The sequence below is a fragment of the Loxodonta africana genome, chromosome 23, assembly GCF_030014295.1.
Source record: "Loxodonta africana isolate mLoxAfr1 chromosome 23, mLoxAfr1.hap2, whole genome shotgun sequence".
In the NCBI taxonomy this organism is placed as follows: domain Eukaryota; kingdom Metazoa; phylum Chordata; class Mammalia; order Proboscidea; family Elephantidae; genus Loxodonta; species Loxodonta africana.
Window position 1 is genome coordinate 24,683,456 of NC_087364.1, and position 17,094 is coordinate 24,700,549.

Consider the following 17,094-nt stretch of genomic DNA (forward strand, 5'->3'; position numbering starts at 1 on the left):
GGTTTTGGTTTAGTAAAGATTTTAAACCACCCTCATAAAGTTTGAGGGGCCAGAGAGAGCTATGTCCAAAAAATCAGAACTTTGTGAGACCCTTACATTGACCACCGTCAAAACGGGCAAACCTTATCTATAGCCACAATTATGCAACATTATCAATTATTTTCTCACTGGACACATTAATAAGAATACTAGATAAGAATTTTATTCACAAATAAAAAAGTATTACAAAACTATTTATATAAGAAAATGATAATTTACAGATAAAAAAATCCAGTATGCAAAATAGCAATGATGAAATCTAAATTGATTCAAGCCAACTACCTTAAAGCAATGCAGCCCTTTTCTTTTTCTAATTCTTTTTTTAACTAGCACAGACAACAGTGCTGAACCTAGGTAATATTAATATTCATATTTTATCTAAAGTAGAAAAATCTATATTTAAAAATATTCCATATACACAAAGATTAGAAAACCCATGCCTTTACGTGGCTGCTCTCCAAATCCTTGTTTCCTTCTTTGTTGCCAAGCTCCAAGGTGTTCCTGAGCCACAAGGATCACACATACTGGGCCTATTATTCTCTGATGGCCATTTCCTGCCTATGCACTCTGGCAGCTTGGCTTCTTGAGTGCTATAGGATATTCCAACCATGTGAAATGCAAATTGTTTTTTTCTTTGTCAAGTGTTTACAACGAGTGAAGAATATAACCTTATTGTATGTTTCTACGGTAAGCGATGGTAAAATGTCTTCTCTTGATAAAAATAACGCAAAATTTTTCAAATGCAGTGTCAAAGTCAGCTTTCAACTCTAAGTATTTCTCTGTTGATCAAAAGCGATGCTTTAGGATTTTTGGCAGAAGTTTTATCCCATCGGTCTTGCTTTCTCCAGCAAGTGTTATCTTTGAAGTCAATCAGGGCTTTCCACATGGAAAACATGTCCAGATTACATACAGGAACACCACCCTGGCCCACCTCTAATCACCCCTTTGTCTATCATAATGGAAATGATGAGACTGCAAACAATGGCACACGTAGGTGGATTACAGTTAGATCAATCAAGCAAACTCTACTTGCACTTTCACACAGACATCTTGTGGTCAAATCCTTAATATTTTTCTCGTAAGAGCTGGAGACTATCAAGAATTGAGAACCATTGGTTTATACTAAAAAAGTCAATGAATAATCACTGTCACTAGGCTGACAGGAAAGATGTAGGGTCCCATGAGGCACTCTTAATTTCCTATTTCAGTTAAAGAAACTGAAATAATGAGAAGTACCACACACAGGCAAGCTGATATACACATATTGAACTATACATAGAGATGGCCACATGGAAAAGGGTTCATTACATTTTGCTAATGCCTCGTAAAGACAGAAAACCATGGGGTAACAAGTGAGAAGCTAAAAACGTCCTAGGAAAGACAGATTTTTCACGTTCAGTTTAAATGTAAGGTAAAAGACACTGATTTGGGAAGGGCAATTCTCAAAAAAAAATACCGAAGTGCACTCTCACGCACTGATGTTCAAAGGTCTATTTCTTTTTTTAAGAGGAAAGGTGAGAGAGCTACTAGTAATTAGCTAAAAGACAAAGGCTAGATCTGATCATGTAGGTTCAAGTAGGAAAAAACAACTCCTGCTTAATTAGTTCCTCTTCAGGGCATAAGGCAGGAGAATGAATGATGTGGCAGTCTGCTTCCGTAAAGATCACAGCCTTCGAAACCCTATGGGCAGTTCTACGCTGTCCTGTAGTGTCACTATGAGTTAGAATTGGCTGGAGAGCAGTGGGTTTGGTTTTTGGTTTGAGGGGACACGGAAAAAGAGCACATGAGCCACTCGTGGTGTCAGGACTGAACTGGACCAAGTCTCTTAGCCCTAGACATGAACACCAAGCTGGGATGGGATGGAGAGTCTTAGAAGGGGCATCACACTCTTAAATCCCACGCCATCATGCTACGATAGGACATTATTGTGCTAGCTAATTTTCCAGGTTGGTGAAACTGTGCTACGACCATTACAGACTGTTCACCTCAAACCCTTTCCTTCTGGTTCTAGTGGGTAGTGTAGTCTCATGGGGACTAGCTACTTAGTCTTCAGTACTACATTCAGTAATGGGGGAATCGGATATGTTATAGTATTGCCAGGCAGGTCTTCCGAGGCACCTCTAGGTGGGTTCAAACCATCAACTTTCTGTCAGTAGTCAAGGGCCACCTAGGGACTCCTTAATATAAGATACAAAACAAATAAAAGATCATTATCTTTATAAATAGCACTTTTATAGAAAAGAGATGTTCTGGAGTTTCTAAGCTCAATCACAGGGACAGATGTAACAAATGCTTCCACGTCAACTAGTTTTCACATAAGTATGCTCGTCTTTGCATACACATCTCTAGGATATGTGCACAAAGTGGTTTTCACTCAGGGGAGTGGGTGGCCCTTTGCCAACCACATCCCCTCTTTCCGCCTCTTCACTACCAGCAACAGCAGGCATACGAGACAGAGACTGAGGTTGGAAGAGGTTTCTGGAACAAAGAAATTCTCCTCTGATTCCTGTTTAGGTCAATTAGCTTCATCGCATAAACCCAAGATTTAGGCAGGTGGTACGAAGTCACTTCCAGCCACTAATCAGCTAAGATGATGAAAAAGTGACCATCAAATAGAAGCACTCACTATTGAACCCATTCTGCACAGAAACAACAGCAGTGGATATGATATTGACTTTTAGTAAGATAATCAGCTATATGAAATTATTTCTGAAAGGAAAATGTAAATAAAAAGTTATTCTCTGGGTCTTGGGTCTTATAAAACCACGTTCAGCATGAATGTAAGCACGAGAGCCTGTTTCTTCGCAGACGTCCATAACCTTATAGGCTGCAAACTCTAGCCATCAGTCTATGAAGTCACTCTTGCAGCACAGAAGCTTCTGGTTTAGAAAAGGGACAGAGTATCAGGAGTCTGCCTGCAGTCATTTTTCTGGATTCCTTGAGGCTTTGGCTCACAGCTGGCCTGGCTCCAAAGCAACTGGTTGAAGGGCTTAAAATGCTGTCAGTTTGGTTCAGACTGTTCTTCCCAGACTCTGGTCCAGGCCATGCTCAGTCCGTAAGCCTTAGCAGATGCGGGCCCTTTGGGTTCCATACACACACTTCTATTGCAGAGAAAAGGAAGTCCTTTAGGCTTCCTAAAATATGAACAGAGGGAAAGCTTTAAAAACAATACCTCACAAATTAAAGCTGTTATATTGTAACTGTAAAAATGAATTATTAAAACATAACTTTTACTAGCAGCATACATGAATTTCATAACATGTGAACAAGAAGCTCATTCAATGGTGTTCAAATACCCAGGTACCCAGTACTCTGAGGATGAAATAAAACTTTTCGTAACAGCTTATAAAACCCATTGCCGTTGAGTTGATTCCAATTCACAGTGAACCTACAGGACAGAGTAGAACTGTCCCATCCGGCTTCCAAGGCTGAAGCAGTCTTGGAACAATGGGCTCAAACATAGCAGCGACTATGAGGACGGCACAGGACCAGGCAGCGTGTAGTTCTGTTGTACGCAGGGTTACTATGAGTCAGAACCAACTAGACGGCACCTAACAACAGTCTTTACAGGAGCAGATCATCAGGTCTCTTCTCCCAAAGAGCGGCCTGGTGGGTTCAAACCACTGACCTTTGGTTAGCAGGCAAGTGCTTAACCACTGTGCCACCACGGCTCCTTAGTCATCCAATATTTGCAAATAGTACCTAAAAATGACAATATAACCCCAAACAAAGTGTATGAACAATTATTTTGTAAATTTTCAGCCTTACACAAAGTGTCAGACAAAGCTTGTTTATGTGTTACATTCCTTTAAAACACTTGTAGGTAAAGATTTTGCGATTCTTTAGTCGCTTTTCTCAAAGAACAAAGATGATTAATGAATAATGCCATTCTTTAACTGCCAGGGTAGTCTCTGAAATTTAAAACTTCTGTCGGACAAAGAGGAAAGGTTTAGAAATAGTTTGGGAATGAGATTTCTTTTATGATGATCTGACTGGAATACTTGCCATCTTCATGGAGGCAAATATCCTCAACAAAGTGGAGACATTAGGCTTGCCCCTGTCAAAAAGGGCACTGACCTCACTGCAGGAAGTGACAAGGCATCAGCCACCTGAACATCACTGTAAGTGTGTAAAACCTTAATCATTTTATGCAGTAAATATTCTCTTACTCACTGCTAATTTGGCATTGCTAACATATCAGATAAAACTTAGTTTATTAAATTTTTTTTTCCTAGGTCTAAGGAGATTACCTAGAAATAAAAGCTTCTGAATTACTCTTGATAGTATGAGGTTGTTGTTGTTAGGTGTTGTCGAATCGGTTCTGACCTATAGTGACCCTGTGTACAACAGAACAAAACCCTGCCCCGTCCTGCGTCATCCTCACGATTGTTGTTATGCTTGAGCTCCCTGTTGCAGCCACTGGGTCAATCTATCTTGTTGAGAGTCTTCCTCTTTTCCGCTGACCCTCTACTTTACCAAACATGATGTCCTTCTCCAGGGACTGATCCCTTCTGATAATATGTTCAAAGTGTGTGAGACATAGTCTTGCCATCCTTGCTTCTAACGAGCATTCTGGAGACACTTCCATCAAATATGTTGATTCAGTGACATTAGCGTGAATGTGGTTATTATTATCAATGAATATTGCAGTTATTATTACCAATAAAATTGTGGTTATTATTATCAATGAATATTGTGGTCATTATTATCAGTGAACATTCACTGATAATAACAACCACATTCACCCTAATGTGATAGGCAAGTATCTTCATTTTGCAGGTAAGTCAGAAGCAGAGATTTTAACTGATTAAGAAACTAGAACGCAGTTCTTATACCTTCTGTAACGTTCTTTCCATTTTTTCACGTTAATGTTGAAAATGTTGGTTTAAAAAAAAAGTGCTTTTCCTTTAAGTAAATCAGCTGACTCCCTCTCCTAAACATCTCAGCAAATGATGCTCCTTCTTAGAGAGGTGTATGGAGGAAAGTCTGATGAAAACTGAGCCATACAGGCTGAAGCAGGCTCTCACACTTACTTGCTTTATTCTGAACCATCACAGCCTGGGTGGTCTTAAACCACCCACAAGAAAATGAGCATGTAACAATACAGTTTTCAGAAACAAATGCATCATGCATTAGATATTGCAGCCTCACACCAAATAAAGACAAAAGTAGAGCTGTGGCTATAGCTGCCCCTTTGTATTCTAACCATTTACATTTTAGCAATTCCTATCATGAATTCAGAATGTCAATTTAGATTTACTCAAATCATCTAATAATTATGAGATAACACAGCTCAAAACTTAATAAAAACCTTTCATTAATAAATCATATTGTGCAATCTGAATGTAACATTTGCTCATCAGATTCATTTTATGTGTAGTTATAACTTTCTTTTCATAATAATTTGAATTCAAAGTCCCTTTATCTAGATCATGATAGTTACCTTGACTGCAGTCTTTGAAAAGGTCATTACATACCAAGCTTGCGTAGTAAATCTCTTTCTAAAATTCTACACTCATCTAGCTGTGGTAACAGTGTTTGTCAATCCTACCCCCACCACCAACAGAAACAGAGAAAAGCAGGGAAAGAACTGGCGCTGACGGGACTTGGCGCTGAGATGTTTCACTCCTTAGTCTGAGTATACCACAAACGTGGGGACAGGCTACAAAATCAAGCTAAGTGGTCATTCTATTTCCTGACGGTTCTCTGAAAAGCTGTGGTTGGTCACCTGGTGACCCAAGAATCCTAGTATTTGTCCCCCAACCACACATGTGTAGGAAGGTACAGTAGCTGTGCATGAAGTTGGTACAAGCAGGCTTATCATCCAAATCACTCGCTGGTGACTTGGTGTAAGAAACCTCAGGTTCTATGTAATGAACACGTGACGCAGACCTAACTTTCCGAGCCCTTAGACTGTTATTTTAGGGTAGATAACAAGACATCCAGTTCCTCCACTGGTTCCTTCCCCTCCTGCTGGCAGTCCCATCAAGTTCTGGCTCTCACAGGTTTCACTCTACAAGATGAATTCAAAGGTACATAGTTTATATTTTTAACCTAATTTATTTTTCCTTCCTTCACTTACCTCTCTTTCCCAATTTTGAGAACAAATTTAACAAAACATTTTCTCTCTTTGGTGTTCAGTTGCTGTTCACTTGGCTCCTTTAACTCATGGTGACCCCATGCACAACAGAACGAATCATTGCCTGGTCCTGTGCCATCTTCATGATCGGCCGTAGGCTAGAGTACATTGTTGCGGATACTGTGTATTTTGAGTGCTTTCCAATCTAGGCGGCTCACCTTATAGCACTTTATCAGACAATGTTCAGTTACGATCCATAAGGTTTTCATTGGCTAATTTGTGGAAGTAGATCACCAGGCCTTTCTTCCTAGACTATCCTAGTCTGGAAGCTCCGCTGAAACCCGTTCACCATGGATGACCCTGCTGGCATTTGAAATACCGGCGGCACAGTTTCCAGCATCATAGCAACATGCAAGCCATCACAGTACAACAGACTGACAAATGGGTGGTGGGCTTTCTTTATAGAATTCCCTATATATTCTCTTTACCATTCTCTTGTGGTAGTTTTAAAAAAAACCCTACACATTTAGATCAATACATAATCAATGTATTGATCTAAACAAAACACATCTATATTCATACCTTAAATTTGGATTGAGTTTCTGATTTAATTAGCTAAGGACACAAAATCTTATGGAAGCAGAGGCACTGTTCAGCACAGTGGCCTATGCAACATGTTTCAGACAGTTCCGTGGCATCCAAGGTCCGAGGTTTGGGGCAGGGAGGGGCACACAGGGCCAGCAACACTGTCTGTGCCAAGTGGAGCCTTGGGGGACCTGGAGCATCTTTGTTGTTATGGCTGGCAGAATGGGGGCCGACACTGTTCTTCCATATACGTGCCTCCATTTAAGGAAATACTTATGAACAGTGGGCCCCTGGTGCTGCAAAGGCCACATCCTCACCTGGTGCCTATGTTGCCCTGAAGGCTCCACAGCTGCCAGCCTTGCATACGCCACAGAAGCCCCCTCCCTGCAGCCCACCTCCTCCCCCGATTCTGATTTGGAACACTTCTATCTGGGAGGTTCTTATGCCAGGATCCAATCATAAATCAATTTCCAACCAAACTGGTCAATCAGTCAAAGCAGAGAGATCCAGGAGAAAACAGAAAAGGAGGGAGGAAGGAGACAGAGCTTTAGGAGACCAAACTCTAGTCTGCTTGGCTGCTAGTGACGTACATTTAATGATTAGGCATAAGAATATCTGCTGGGGGAATGGTCTACCTCTATGCTTCCCATCCGGGCCTCCTAAGTTAAGGCCTCAGGTCCAGAACATTCTTTGATATGGAGGCTGGGAATTGCGTCTCTCTCTCTCTCTCTCAGTTCCTTCTACTTATCAGAGAAGGCTTCCCCTTGTTCTGGGCACAGAGTAACTTTTTCTGTCTCTTGTCATGTATGGGTACCATACACTAACCGGCCAACCCCACTTCTGTATCTACCCAGTAGGGAAGGAACAGGGTCTCTCCAGTCTACGGCACGAGAGGGGTGAATGTAGGACATCTGCCCTGTTCTGGCCGCACATGACTGGTGAGGGAATCCTGCTGGGTACAGGGCCTGCTCTGGCCACACATGGCTGGTGAGGGAATCCTGCTGGGTACGGGAGCCCTGTGCCCACTAGTGAAGCTGATCTCTCTCTCTTCTCTACACGAGTAAAGTTAGTTCATGACAAGTGGAGTGTGAGTATATCTTTTGGTGGTAACCTCGAACCCTTGTCCAACAATATCACAGGGAAAAATGAAGGTTAGGAGCTGTTTGCAAGATGTTCCCAAACTCACCTCTCTCAAACAGGGAAGGAGGTAGGGGGTGCTATGCCAAGCAGTCACATGCACAAAGAAGACTGAAAGCACGCAGCTGCCCTTTATGGCATTTTAGCCTAGCTCTGTTGGCTTAAAAAAAGAAAGAAAAGCAAAAGACTCTAAATTTGTTTTAAAATATACTCTCCTATACCCTTGGTGGCACAGTGGTTAAGTGGCTGCTAACTGAAAGGTTGGCAGTTTGAACCCCCCTGCTGCTTGATGGGAGAAAGACGTGGCAGTCTGCTCATGTAAATATTACAGCCTTGGAGACTATATGGGGAAGTTCTACTCTGTCCTGTAGAGTCACTATGAGTTTGGATCGATTTGAGGGGCAATGTTTCTATTTTAATTTTTTATATACTAAAAAAAAAAAGGAGACGGGGTGGTTCAGTGGTAGAATTTTCATCTTTCATGCAGGAGACCTAGGTTTGATTCCTTACCATTGCATCTATCGTTGGAGGCTTGTGTGTTGCTATGATGCTGAACAGATTTTAGCAGAGCTTACAGACTAAGACAGTCTAGGAAGAAAGGCCTGACAATTTGCTTCTCAAAATCAGCCAGTGAAAACCCTATGGATTGCAATGGTCCACTCTGCAACTGATGGTGCAGGATCGGGGAACATTTCATTCTGTTGTGCATGGGGTCACCACGCACAGGAGGCTGACCCAATGGCAGCTAACGAAAACACCACCAACAACAACACTGTAGAAAAATCTTTTGAACTGGATCCCCCTGGGTGGATAGGGTTCCATTCCCTCTGGTCTGTCATAAACCCGTCAGTCATTGCCTTACCTGGAGGGAAGTGGGAGTGGCTAGGTCAAGGACACCTTCACTCTCTTGATCTTGCTGACATCTAGCAGGTAGTGTATCCTTAGTTAGGGTTGGGTCTGTCAATGTGCTGTTATGTCTCGATAAATCACTAGTTTCTGTAACCTTTTCAGAATGAGTTTGAATTGGAACAGCTCCACTGGCCAAAACCTGACTATTGTTTGAATCCAAAGATGCTGAGTTTTCATTTTCTGGATCGAGGGCATTAATATCTTCTCCAGTGAGTTCAGGATAAGATTCACAAAAAGAGATGTTGTCAACACAAATGGAGCTTTGCATCAGAGGCCAGGCATCGGAAAATTCACCACCGATGGACCGGGATAGGGACCCGAAGAACGCCGGCGTCATCTCCCCCACAGAACCTGCAGTCCTGAACACAATTTTAAGATGTCTTTAAATGCCACGTGGAGAAGAGAAACATCACTAGAAAGCATATTGCACCTATAAGTTTAAGTCTGCTAGACAAAATAGTAATTTTTAAGGTCAGGATTCTAGTGCTTCCTGTTGTTACAAACTTGCCTTAATACAATAAGTTATTCAATTTATTTTAAAACTGATTTTTATACCCATTTCTAATATCTATATTTATACTTATACTTAATCCAAAACATTCATTAAAACATTTTCTGCGTCATAACCAAGTTCCCTTGATTTGTGTTCTAAAATTCTATGAGTACATGATATGTTAAAAATTACTGATGAGAGAGGTGAAACATATTATGAATTAAAAAAAAAAATTTTTTTGCCTTGTATATCATGAATACAAGGCAAAAATAACTGTAATGGGCAGCAGAGTGTAAAGAATGTTACATCAGATGTTGGCAACCTTTATTCTTGCCAACCCCCCTCCAAAATCTAAAATGTCACTAATAACAGTTTTTTAAAAAATCATCATCAATGTAGTGATATCACCACAGTTTCACATGAAAATTGGGAAACTAGTAGAATGTGTAAGGAGCGGTGTTTGCGCAGTGGTTAAGCACTTGGCTGCTAACTGAAAGATGGGTGGTTTGAACCCACCCGCTGTTCCTCAGAAGAAAGATGTGGCAATCAGCTTCCATAAAGATCCAACACCAAAAAAACTGTTGCTGTCTAGTCGATTCTGACTCACAGGGACAAGATGACAGCCTAGGAAACCCTATGCTAAGTTCTACTCTGTCCTATAAAGTTGTTACAAGTTGATTCTGACTCACAGAGACCTTATAGCACACAGCAGAACTGCCTCATAGGGTTTCCAGGGGTGGTAGAATGTACATTTGCACAAGGGAACATAAAGTTACAGTGACTGAACCAAGAAAGTTACCTCTCGTGGAGCGCAGCCTTGGGATGCACAGTGCAGCCGAGGGCCATCCGGCCCATGCTGCGGGCCTCATCACAGCACAGGGATGGAACCAGGTGGACCGGTCCTGGGGAAGACAACACATGCTTTCCTTAGGAACTTTCTCTGTAATGCCAGCTCAACACACTCTTCTTGAAGAGTGAGCTATTCCCCTTTGGGTGACTTTTTTGAAGAAACGAGGTTTAATTTTTTTCTCGTCTTAAAAAAATTATGAAAAGTAATAACGCCGTCTAAGAGAGCACACGTGAAATGGCTCTTGTGTGCTGCTGCTGATGGCAGAGATGGCAAGACGTTTCTGTGGAGTGGTCTAGAATACGGAACATAAACCAGCAACTGCTCCAACCCTTTAGTCCTACACATACCACACACACTTACACTCACACACACCACATATATACACATATACACACACCAGACACACACACATACACACACGACACACACACACCACACACTCACCCCCACACACACCACCCATGCTCACACACATCACACACACACAACTACATATACATACACTCACACGCAAACACATTCATGCACATATGCTATCACACATTCAAACTCACATACATACAATGTACCCTTTACTTCTAGGAATGTAACTTAAGGAATAACTAGATTTGTTCACACAGCTTTACAAACCATTATGTTTACTGCAGCAGTGTACACTTTTTCTCTTACAAAGACAATACAAGCTTATAAAAAAGTTAAAAAACAGATACAGATAAGAAATTAAAAAAAAAAATCTTTCTCAATCCTATAACCTGGAAACACTGTCTACATTTTGGTGAACAGCCTTCTAGACTTCTCTTTAATTCTCTCTCTCTCTCCTTGTGTATTTATCTACCTACCTGAAACTATATGTGTAGGTATATACATATACCTATAATTCTGACTTTATGGAACTAGATACACAGTAATAGACACAAAGATACACATAGAGAGAAAAACAAAAGACTTGAAAAAATATATATATTTACATGTATATATGTTTGTGTGTCTATTTCCCATGAGGAATATCTCTTATTTATTTTATAAACAGAAAAAAAATTATTATGAAGTAAGCACTTCCCTTTTTAAAAATCAATGTTAAATACTGAGATGTAACTGCAAAACATTGTTAAATAGGACAGCCACTTGTAACATCTCATCTAAACCACCAAGGCCTTCATCTTGCACTCTCTGAACATGTCGGATGATGACCACGGTGACCATCCATTCCAACTAACTCAGCAAACACGTGTCACACTCACTAGGGAACATTTCAAAATGATTTAAAAGCAAAAGGCAGTGCCATTCTTTGTAGAATGGCTGATTCTAGGGCTCGGGCGGGGAAAGCACAGGGTGGGCCTGGAGCTGCGTATTGTGCCAGAAAGTAACAGGGATGTGTTAAAATGGCACATGAGCAGCTTGGGGGGACTTCCACCGGCGAAACCTGGGAGAATTTGAGCATCAAAATAAACCATGACAGAAAAGGATTACAACCCACTGAACAGAGTTCACACTAAAAAAGTAGGTGAATAAATGAGAAAGAAAGAACACTCTTCTTTCCCATAGAAAGGCAACTGATAAATGCGGAAGGATTGATGGAATGCCCCATAGCAGTAACTGATTCAGGCCACAATCACAATGGGTGCTGACAGTGATGGGTGCAAGTCTGAGGAGTAACAGGATATTTGCATGGTCTCCAAGTAGGTCCCTAAAAGACCCATATTAATTATGAAGGGAGGAACACTGGTTTACAGCGCAGAAACCTATGCGACACCACCTTCACAAAATGACTGGAGTCAAGCTGACTAGCAATGGGACAATTGGCCACAATGTGACTCCTGACACGGTGCTCTGAGTATGCAGCATTACTTCTGCAGGATTCCCGCACCTAGTCATGAAAAAAACATCAGACAGACCTAAACTGAGGGTCATTCTACAAAATTACTAGCCCGTACTCTTCACAAATACCAATATCAGGAACAAAGACTCAAGACCCCTTCCAGATTAAAAGAGACCAAAGAGACTTGACAATTAAGTAAACAGTTTTATCTGAGATTTTCTTTTCCTATCAAGGACACTGTTCGGCAATTAACAGAATCTGAACAGCTGTGAGAAGAATATGAACACTTCTTTGTGGCTTCCACTTCTGAGCTCCTCTTGCTCCTCTAAAGGGCCCCTTCTGGGCTGAGCTTACCACAGGCCTGAGCGGTGTCCCGGCGGCACTGGCAGCATGCCCGGTGAGAGTACTCGTTGAGCCCAGGTTGGTCCAAACAGGACAGCTCCGACCCACTGTACTGGGTATCCTGTGATCTCAGAGACCCTACAGGGGGCAGAGCATTCTATCAGTGGACATGTTTTCTTTAGAAAGGAAAGTCAATAACATCACACTACAGGCCCCACCACTCTAGCTTTTACATATTTAAAGACAGCGATCATTCAAATTTTTTATTATTTCTCTCACACTGAAGCATAAATATGAAAATAATTTATTAAGAAAATTGCAAATCAGGGTATTTATGCTGCCAGAAGCATCACTGGGTGGTGCAAATGCTTAATATGCTTGGCTGTTAACTGAAAGGCTGGAGGTTTGAGTCCACCTCAGAAGAAAGTCCTGGCAACCTACTTCCAAAAATTCAGCCATTATACACCCTGTGGAGCAGAGTTCTACTCTGACGCACGTGGGGTCACCCTAAGGGAGTTGACTACACATAAACTGGTATGTTGCCAGAACTCAGAAAGATTTTTCTTTTTATCTAGTGCCACTGGAACATCACAGCCTTTTTGTTATCTTTGTAAAGTTCTGTCATGCCTTTGGTGCCTCTGAGACTGAAAAGCAGATGGTAAGCTTTACTTTCCCCCATGCTCTCTCCCTTCAACAGCTCACAGACTCTAATCTCAGTCACGTTTCTTGTCGAACACTTGAGTGACGATGATGACAAACCGATTTCACTAAGAAATACACAGAGCGCAAAACTTACAGCTGGGTTTCTTCTCCATAAACTGTCTCTTACAATAAATGATGCAGAGAATGAGCAGAGCCAGCAGGACAGTGGCCAGGGCACTGCAGATCACAGCTGCCAGGGCCGTGTCTCGTGGGCTGGAGGCCGTGGATGGGATCTTTACCAGGTTGACCTTGGTGGCACCTGCAAACCACAGGGTGAGAATCAGCTGAACACACCAGTACAGGCAAATACACAAACCAAAGCTGACAGCCGCCATTAGGAATGGCCTTCATGCAATATAAATAAAAACTGAGAAAACAGTCATTTAAGATGGCTTTTCCCCTTAGGAGATTTCTTTAATGCAACATCTGCACCCTCCACCCTAAAATGTGTTGGATGTTCCACTTTTCTGTTCCCTCAACACTATGGACCAAGCAAAAAACTAAACTGTGCCATTGAGTCGATTCCACCTCAAAATGACCCCACGTGTTACAAAGTAGCACTGCTCCACAGGGCTTTCTAGGCTGTAACCCTTATGGGAGCGGGTCACCAGGCTTATGGACACACAGGCCTTAGTTAGCCCACTGGCTGCAGTAACTTGCCTTGAAGTCTCCTCAGCCAGAACTCTGAGAGCTCGGGGTCGGCGATCTTCACCTTTGTGTCCCCAGTACACACACAGTGTCTAGCACACAGCAGGCACTTTATATTTCTTACTTAATTGAAATTATACTATCTACATTTTTAAGCAGATTGAACTAAGATATGCTTTTTTCAGTAACTAAGAAAAATCAAGGAGTCAGATCATTCCTGACCTTCCAGTAGTTCCCTGTCTCTGAGGCAGTAATCATTTTTAAAGTCTTTAGCTGCTATGCCGTTTAAAAACATCTAAGCTTTGAAAAGAGAAGGCTGATATTGCTGTTATGACGTGGAGAGGCAGGCGTAATAACGCGGTAAGAAGAAAGCCAAGATAAAGACGCTATCTTAGAGGGCAGTACTGCGTATGATGGGTCTCTGGGTGGTGCAAACCGTTTGCACTCAGCTGCTAACCAAAAGTTCAGCGGTTCAAGCTCGTCCAGAGGTGCCTCGGAAGAAGGTCCTGGTGATTTGCTTCCATAAAAATTACAGCCAAGAAAACCCTATGGGGCAATTCTACTCTGTAAAATACAGGGTTGCCGTGAGTCAGAATCAACTCAACGGCAACAAGTTTCATTTCGGCTTTTAGCAGCTACATTAAAAAATAAAAAGAGAGGCGGGGCCAAGATGGCGGACTAGGTGGACGCTACCGCGGATCCCTCTTGCAACAAAGACTCGGAAAAACAAGTGAGTCGATCACATACATACCAATCTACGAACTCTGAACAACAAACACAGATTTAGAGACGGAGAACGAACAAATACGGGGAGACAGCGATTGTCTTCAGAGCCAGGAGCCAGCGTACCAGCGGATTTTCTGGAAAAACTAGTTTCCCAGTGATGGCTTGGAGACAGCAGTCGATATCAAACCACATAAAGAAGCAGACCATGACAGCTTCTCCAACTCCCCAAACAAAAGAATCAAAATCTTTCCCAAATGAAGATACAATCCTGGAATTATCAGATACAGAATATAAAAAGCTAATTTACAGAATGCTTCAAGACATCACAAATGAAATTAGGCTAACTGCAGAAAAAGGCAAGGAACACACTGATAAAACTGTTGAAGAACTCAAAAAGATTATTCAAGAACATAGTGGAAAAATTAATAAGTTGCAAGAATCCATAGAAAGCATGTAGAAATCCAAAAGATTAACAATAAAATTACAGAATTAGACAACGCAATAGGAAGTCAGAGGAGCAGACTCGAGCAACTAGAATGTAGACTGGCATCTCTGGAGGACCAGGGAATCAACACCAACATAGCTGAAAAAAAATCAGATAAAAGAATTAAAAAAAATGAAGAAACCCTAGGAATCATGTGGGACTCTATCAAGAAGGATAACTTGCGAGTGATTGGAGTCCCAGAACAGGGAGGGGGGACAGAAAACACAGAGAAAATAGTTGAAGAACTCCTGACACAAAACTTCCCTGACATCATGAAAGACGAAAGGATATCTATCCAAGATGCTCATCGAACCCCATTTAAGATTGATCCAAAAAGAAAAACACCAAGACATATTATCATCAAACTCGCCAAAACCAAAGATAAACAGAAAATTTTAAAAGCAGCCAGGGAGAAAAGAAAGGTTTCCTTCAAGGGAGAATCAATAAGAATAAGTTCAGACTACTCAGCAGAAACCATGCAAGCAAGAAGGGAATGGGACGACGTATACAGAGCACTGAAGGAGAAAAGCTGCCAACCAAGGATCATATATCCAGCAAAACTCTCTCTGAAATATGAAGGAGAAATTAAGATATTTACAGATAAACACAAGTTTAGAGAATTTGCAAAAACCAAACCAAGGCTACAAGAAATGCTAAAGGAGATTGTTTGGTCAGATGACCAATAATATCAGGTACCAGCACAATACAAGGTCACAAAACAGAATGTCCTGATATCAGCTCAAATAGGGAAAGCACAAAAACAAACAAATTAAGATTAATTCTAAAAAATAAATAAACAAAATAATACACATAACAGGGAATCATGGAAATCAATAGATAAAAGATCACAACAATCAAAAAGAGGGACTTAATATAGGAGGCATTGAACTGCCAGATGGAGTGTGATACAAGGCGATATAGAACGATACAAGTTAGGTTTTTACTTAGAAAAATAGGGGTAAATAATAAGGTAACCACAAAAAGGAATATCAACTCCGTAACTCAAGAAAAAAGCCAAGAAAAACGTAACGACTCAACTAACATAAAGTTAAACATTATGAAAACGAAGATCTCACAATCTACTAAGAAAAACGTCTCAGCACAAAAAAGCATGTGGAAAAATGAAATGGCCAACAACACACATGAAAAGGCATCAAAATGACAGCACTAAAAAATTATTTATCTATAATTACGCTCAATGTAAATGGACTAAATGCACCAATAAAGAGACAGAGAGTCACGGACTGGATAAAGAAACACGATCCATCTATATGCTGCCTACAAGAGACACATCTTAGACTTAGAGACACAAACAAACTAAAACTCAAAGGATGGAAAAAAATTTATCAAGCAAACAACAAGCAAAAAAGAAGAGGAGTAGCGATATTAATTTCCGACAAAATAGACTTTAGACTTAAATCCACCACAAAGGATAAAGAAGGACACTATATAATGATAAAAGGGACAACTGATCAGGAAGACATAACCATATTAAATATTTATGCACCCAATGACAGGGCTGCAAGATACATAAATCAAATTTTAACAGAATTGAAAAGTGAGATAGACACCTCCACATTTATAGTAGGAGACTTCAACACACCACTTTCGGAGAAGGACAGGACATCCAGTAAGAAGCTCAACAGAGACACGGAAGATCTAACTACAACAATCAACCAACTTGACCTCATTTACTTATACAGAACTCTCCACCCAACTGCTGCAAAATATACTTTTTTTTCTAGCGCACATGGAACATTCTCTAGAATAGACCACATATTAGGTCATAAAACAAATCTTTGCAGAGTCCAAAACATCGAAATATTACAAAGCATCTTCTCAGACCACAAGGCAATGAAACTAGAAATCAATAACAGAAAAACTAGGGAAAAGAAATCAAATACTTGGAAAATGAACAATACCCTCCTGAAAAAAGACTGGGTTATAGAAGACATCAAGGAGGGAATAAGGAAATTCTTAGAAAGCAACGAGAATGAAAATACTTCCTGTCAAAACCTCTGGGACACAGCAAAAGCAGTGCTCAGAGGCCAATTTATATCGATAAATGCACACATACAAAAAGAAGAAAGAGCCAAAATCAGAGAACTGTCCCGACAACTTGAACAAATAGAAAGTGAGCAACAAAAGAACCCATCAGGCACCAGAAGAAAACAAATAATATAAATTAGAGCTGACTAAAATTTTTTTTTTTTTTAAATGAATTAGAGAACAGAAAAACAATTGAAAGAATTAACAAAGCCAAAAGCTGGTTCTTTGAAAA

General features: G+C 40.8%; 1 protein-coding gene across 1 annotated transcript in view; it reads right to left on the reverse strand.

The window, feature by feature from the left end:
* Positions 1–270: 270 nt before the first annotated feature.
* TNFRSF19 (TNF receptor superfamily member 19) overlaps positions 271–17,094 on the reverse strand; it is a 113,618-nt gene continuing 96,794 nt past the window's right edge. The window contains exons 6-10 of the mRNA XM_003414033.3: positions 13,050–13,214; positions 12,266–12,391; positions 10,042–10,144; positions 8,703–9,108; positions 271–3,173 (exon numbers count right to left, since the gene is read on the reverse strand). Coding sequence (XP_003414081.3) covers positions 3,165–3,173; positions 8,703–9,108; positions 10,042–10,144; positions 12,266–12,391; positions 13,050–13,214 — 809 coding nt within the window. The 3' untranslated portion in view covers positions 271–3,164. The remainder of the gene's footprint in view (positions 3,174–8,702; positions 9,109–10,041; positions 10,145–12,265; positions 12,392–13,049; positions 13,215–17,094) is intronic.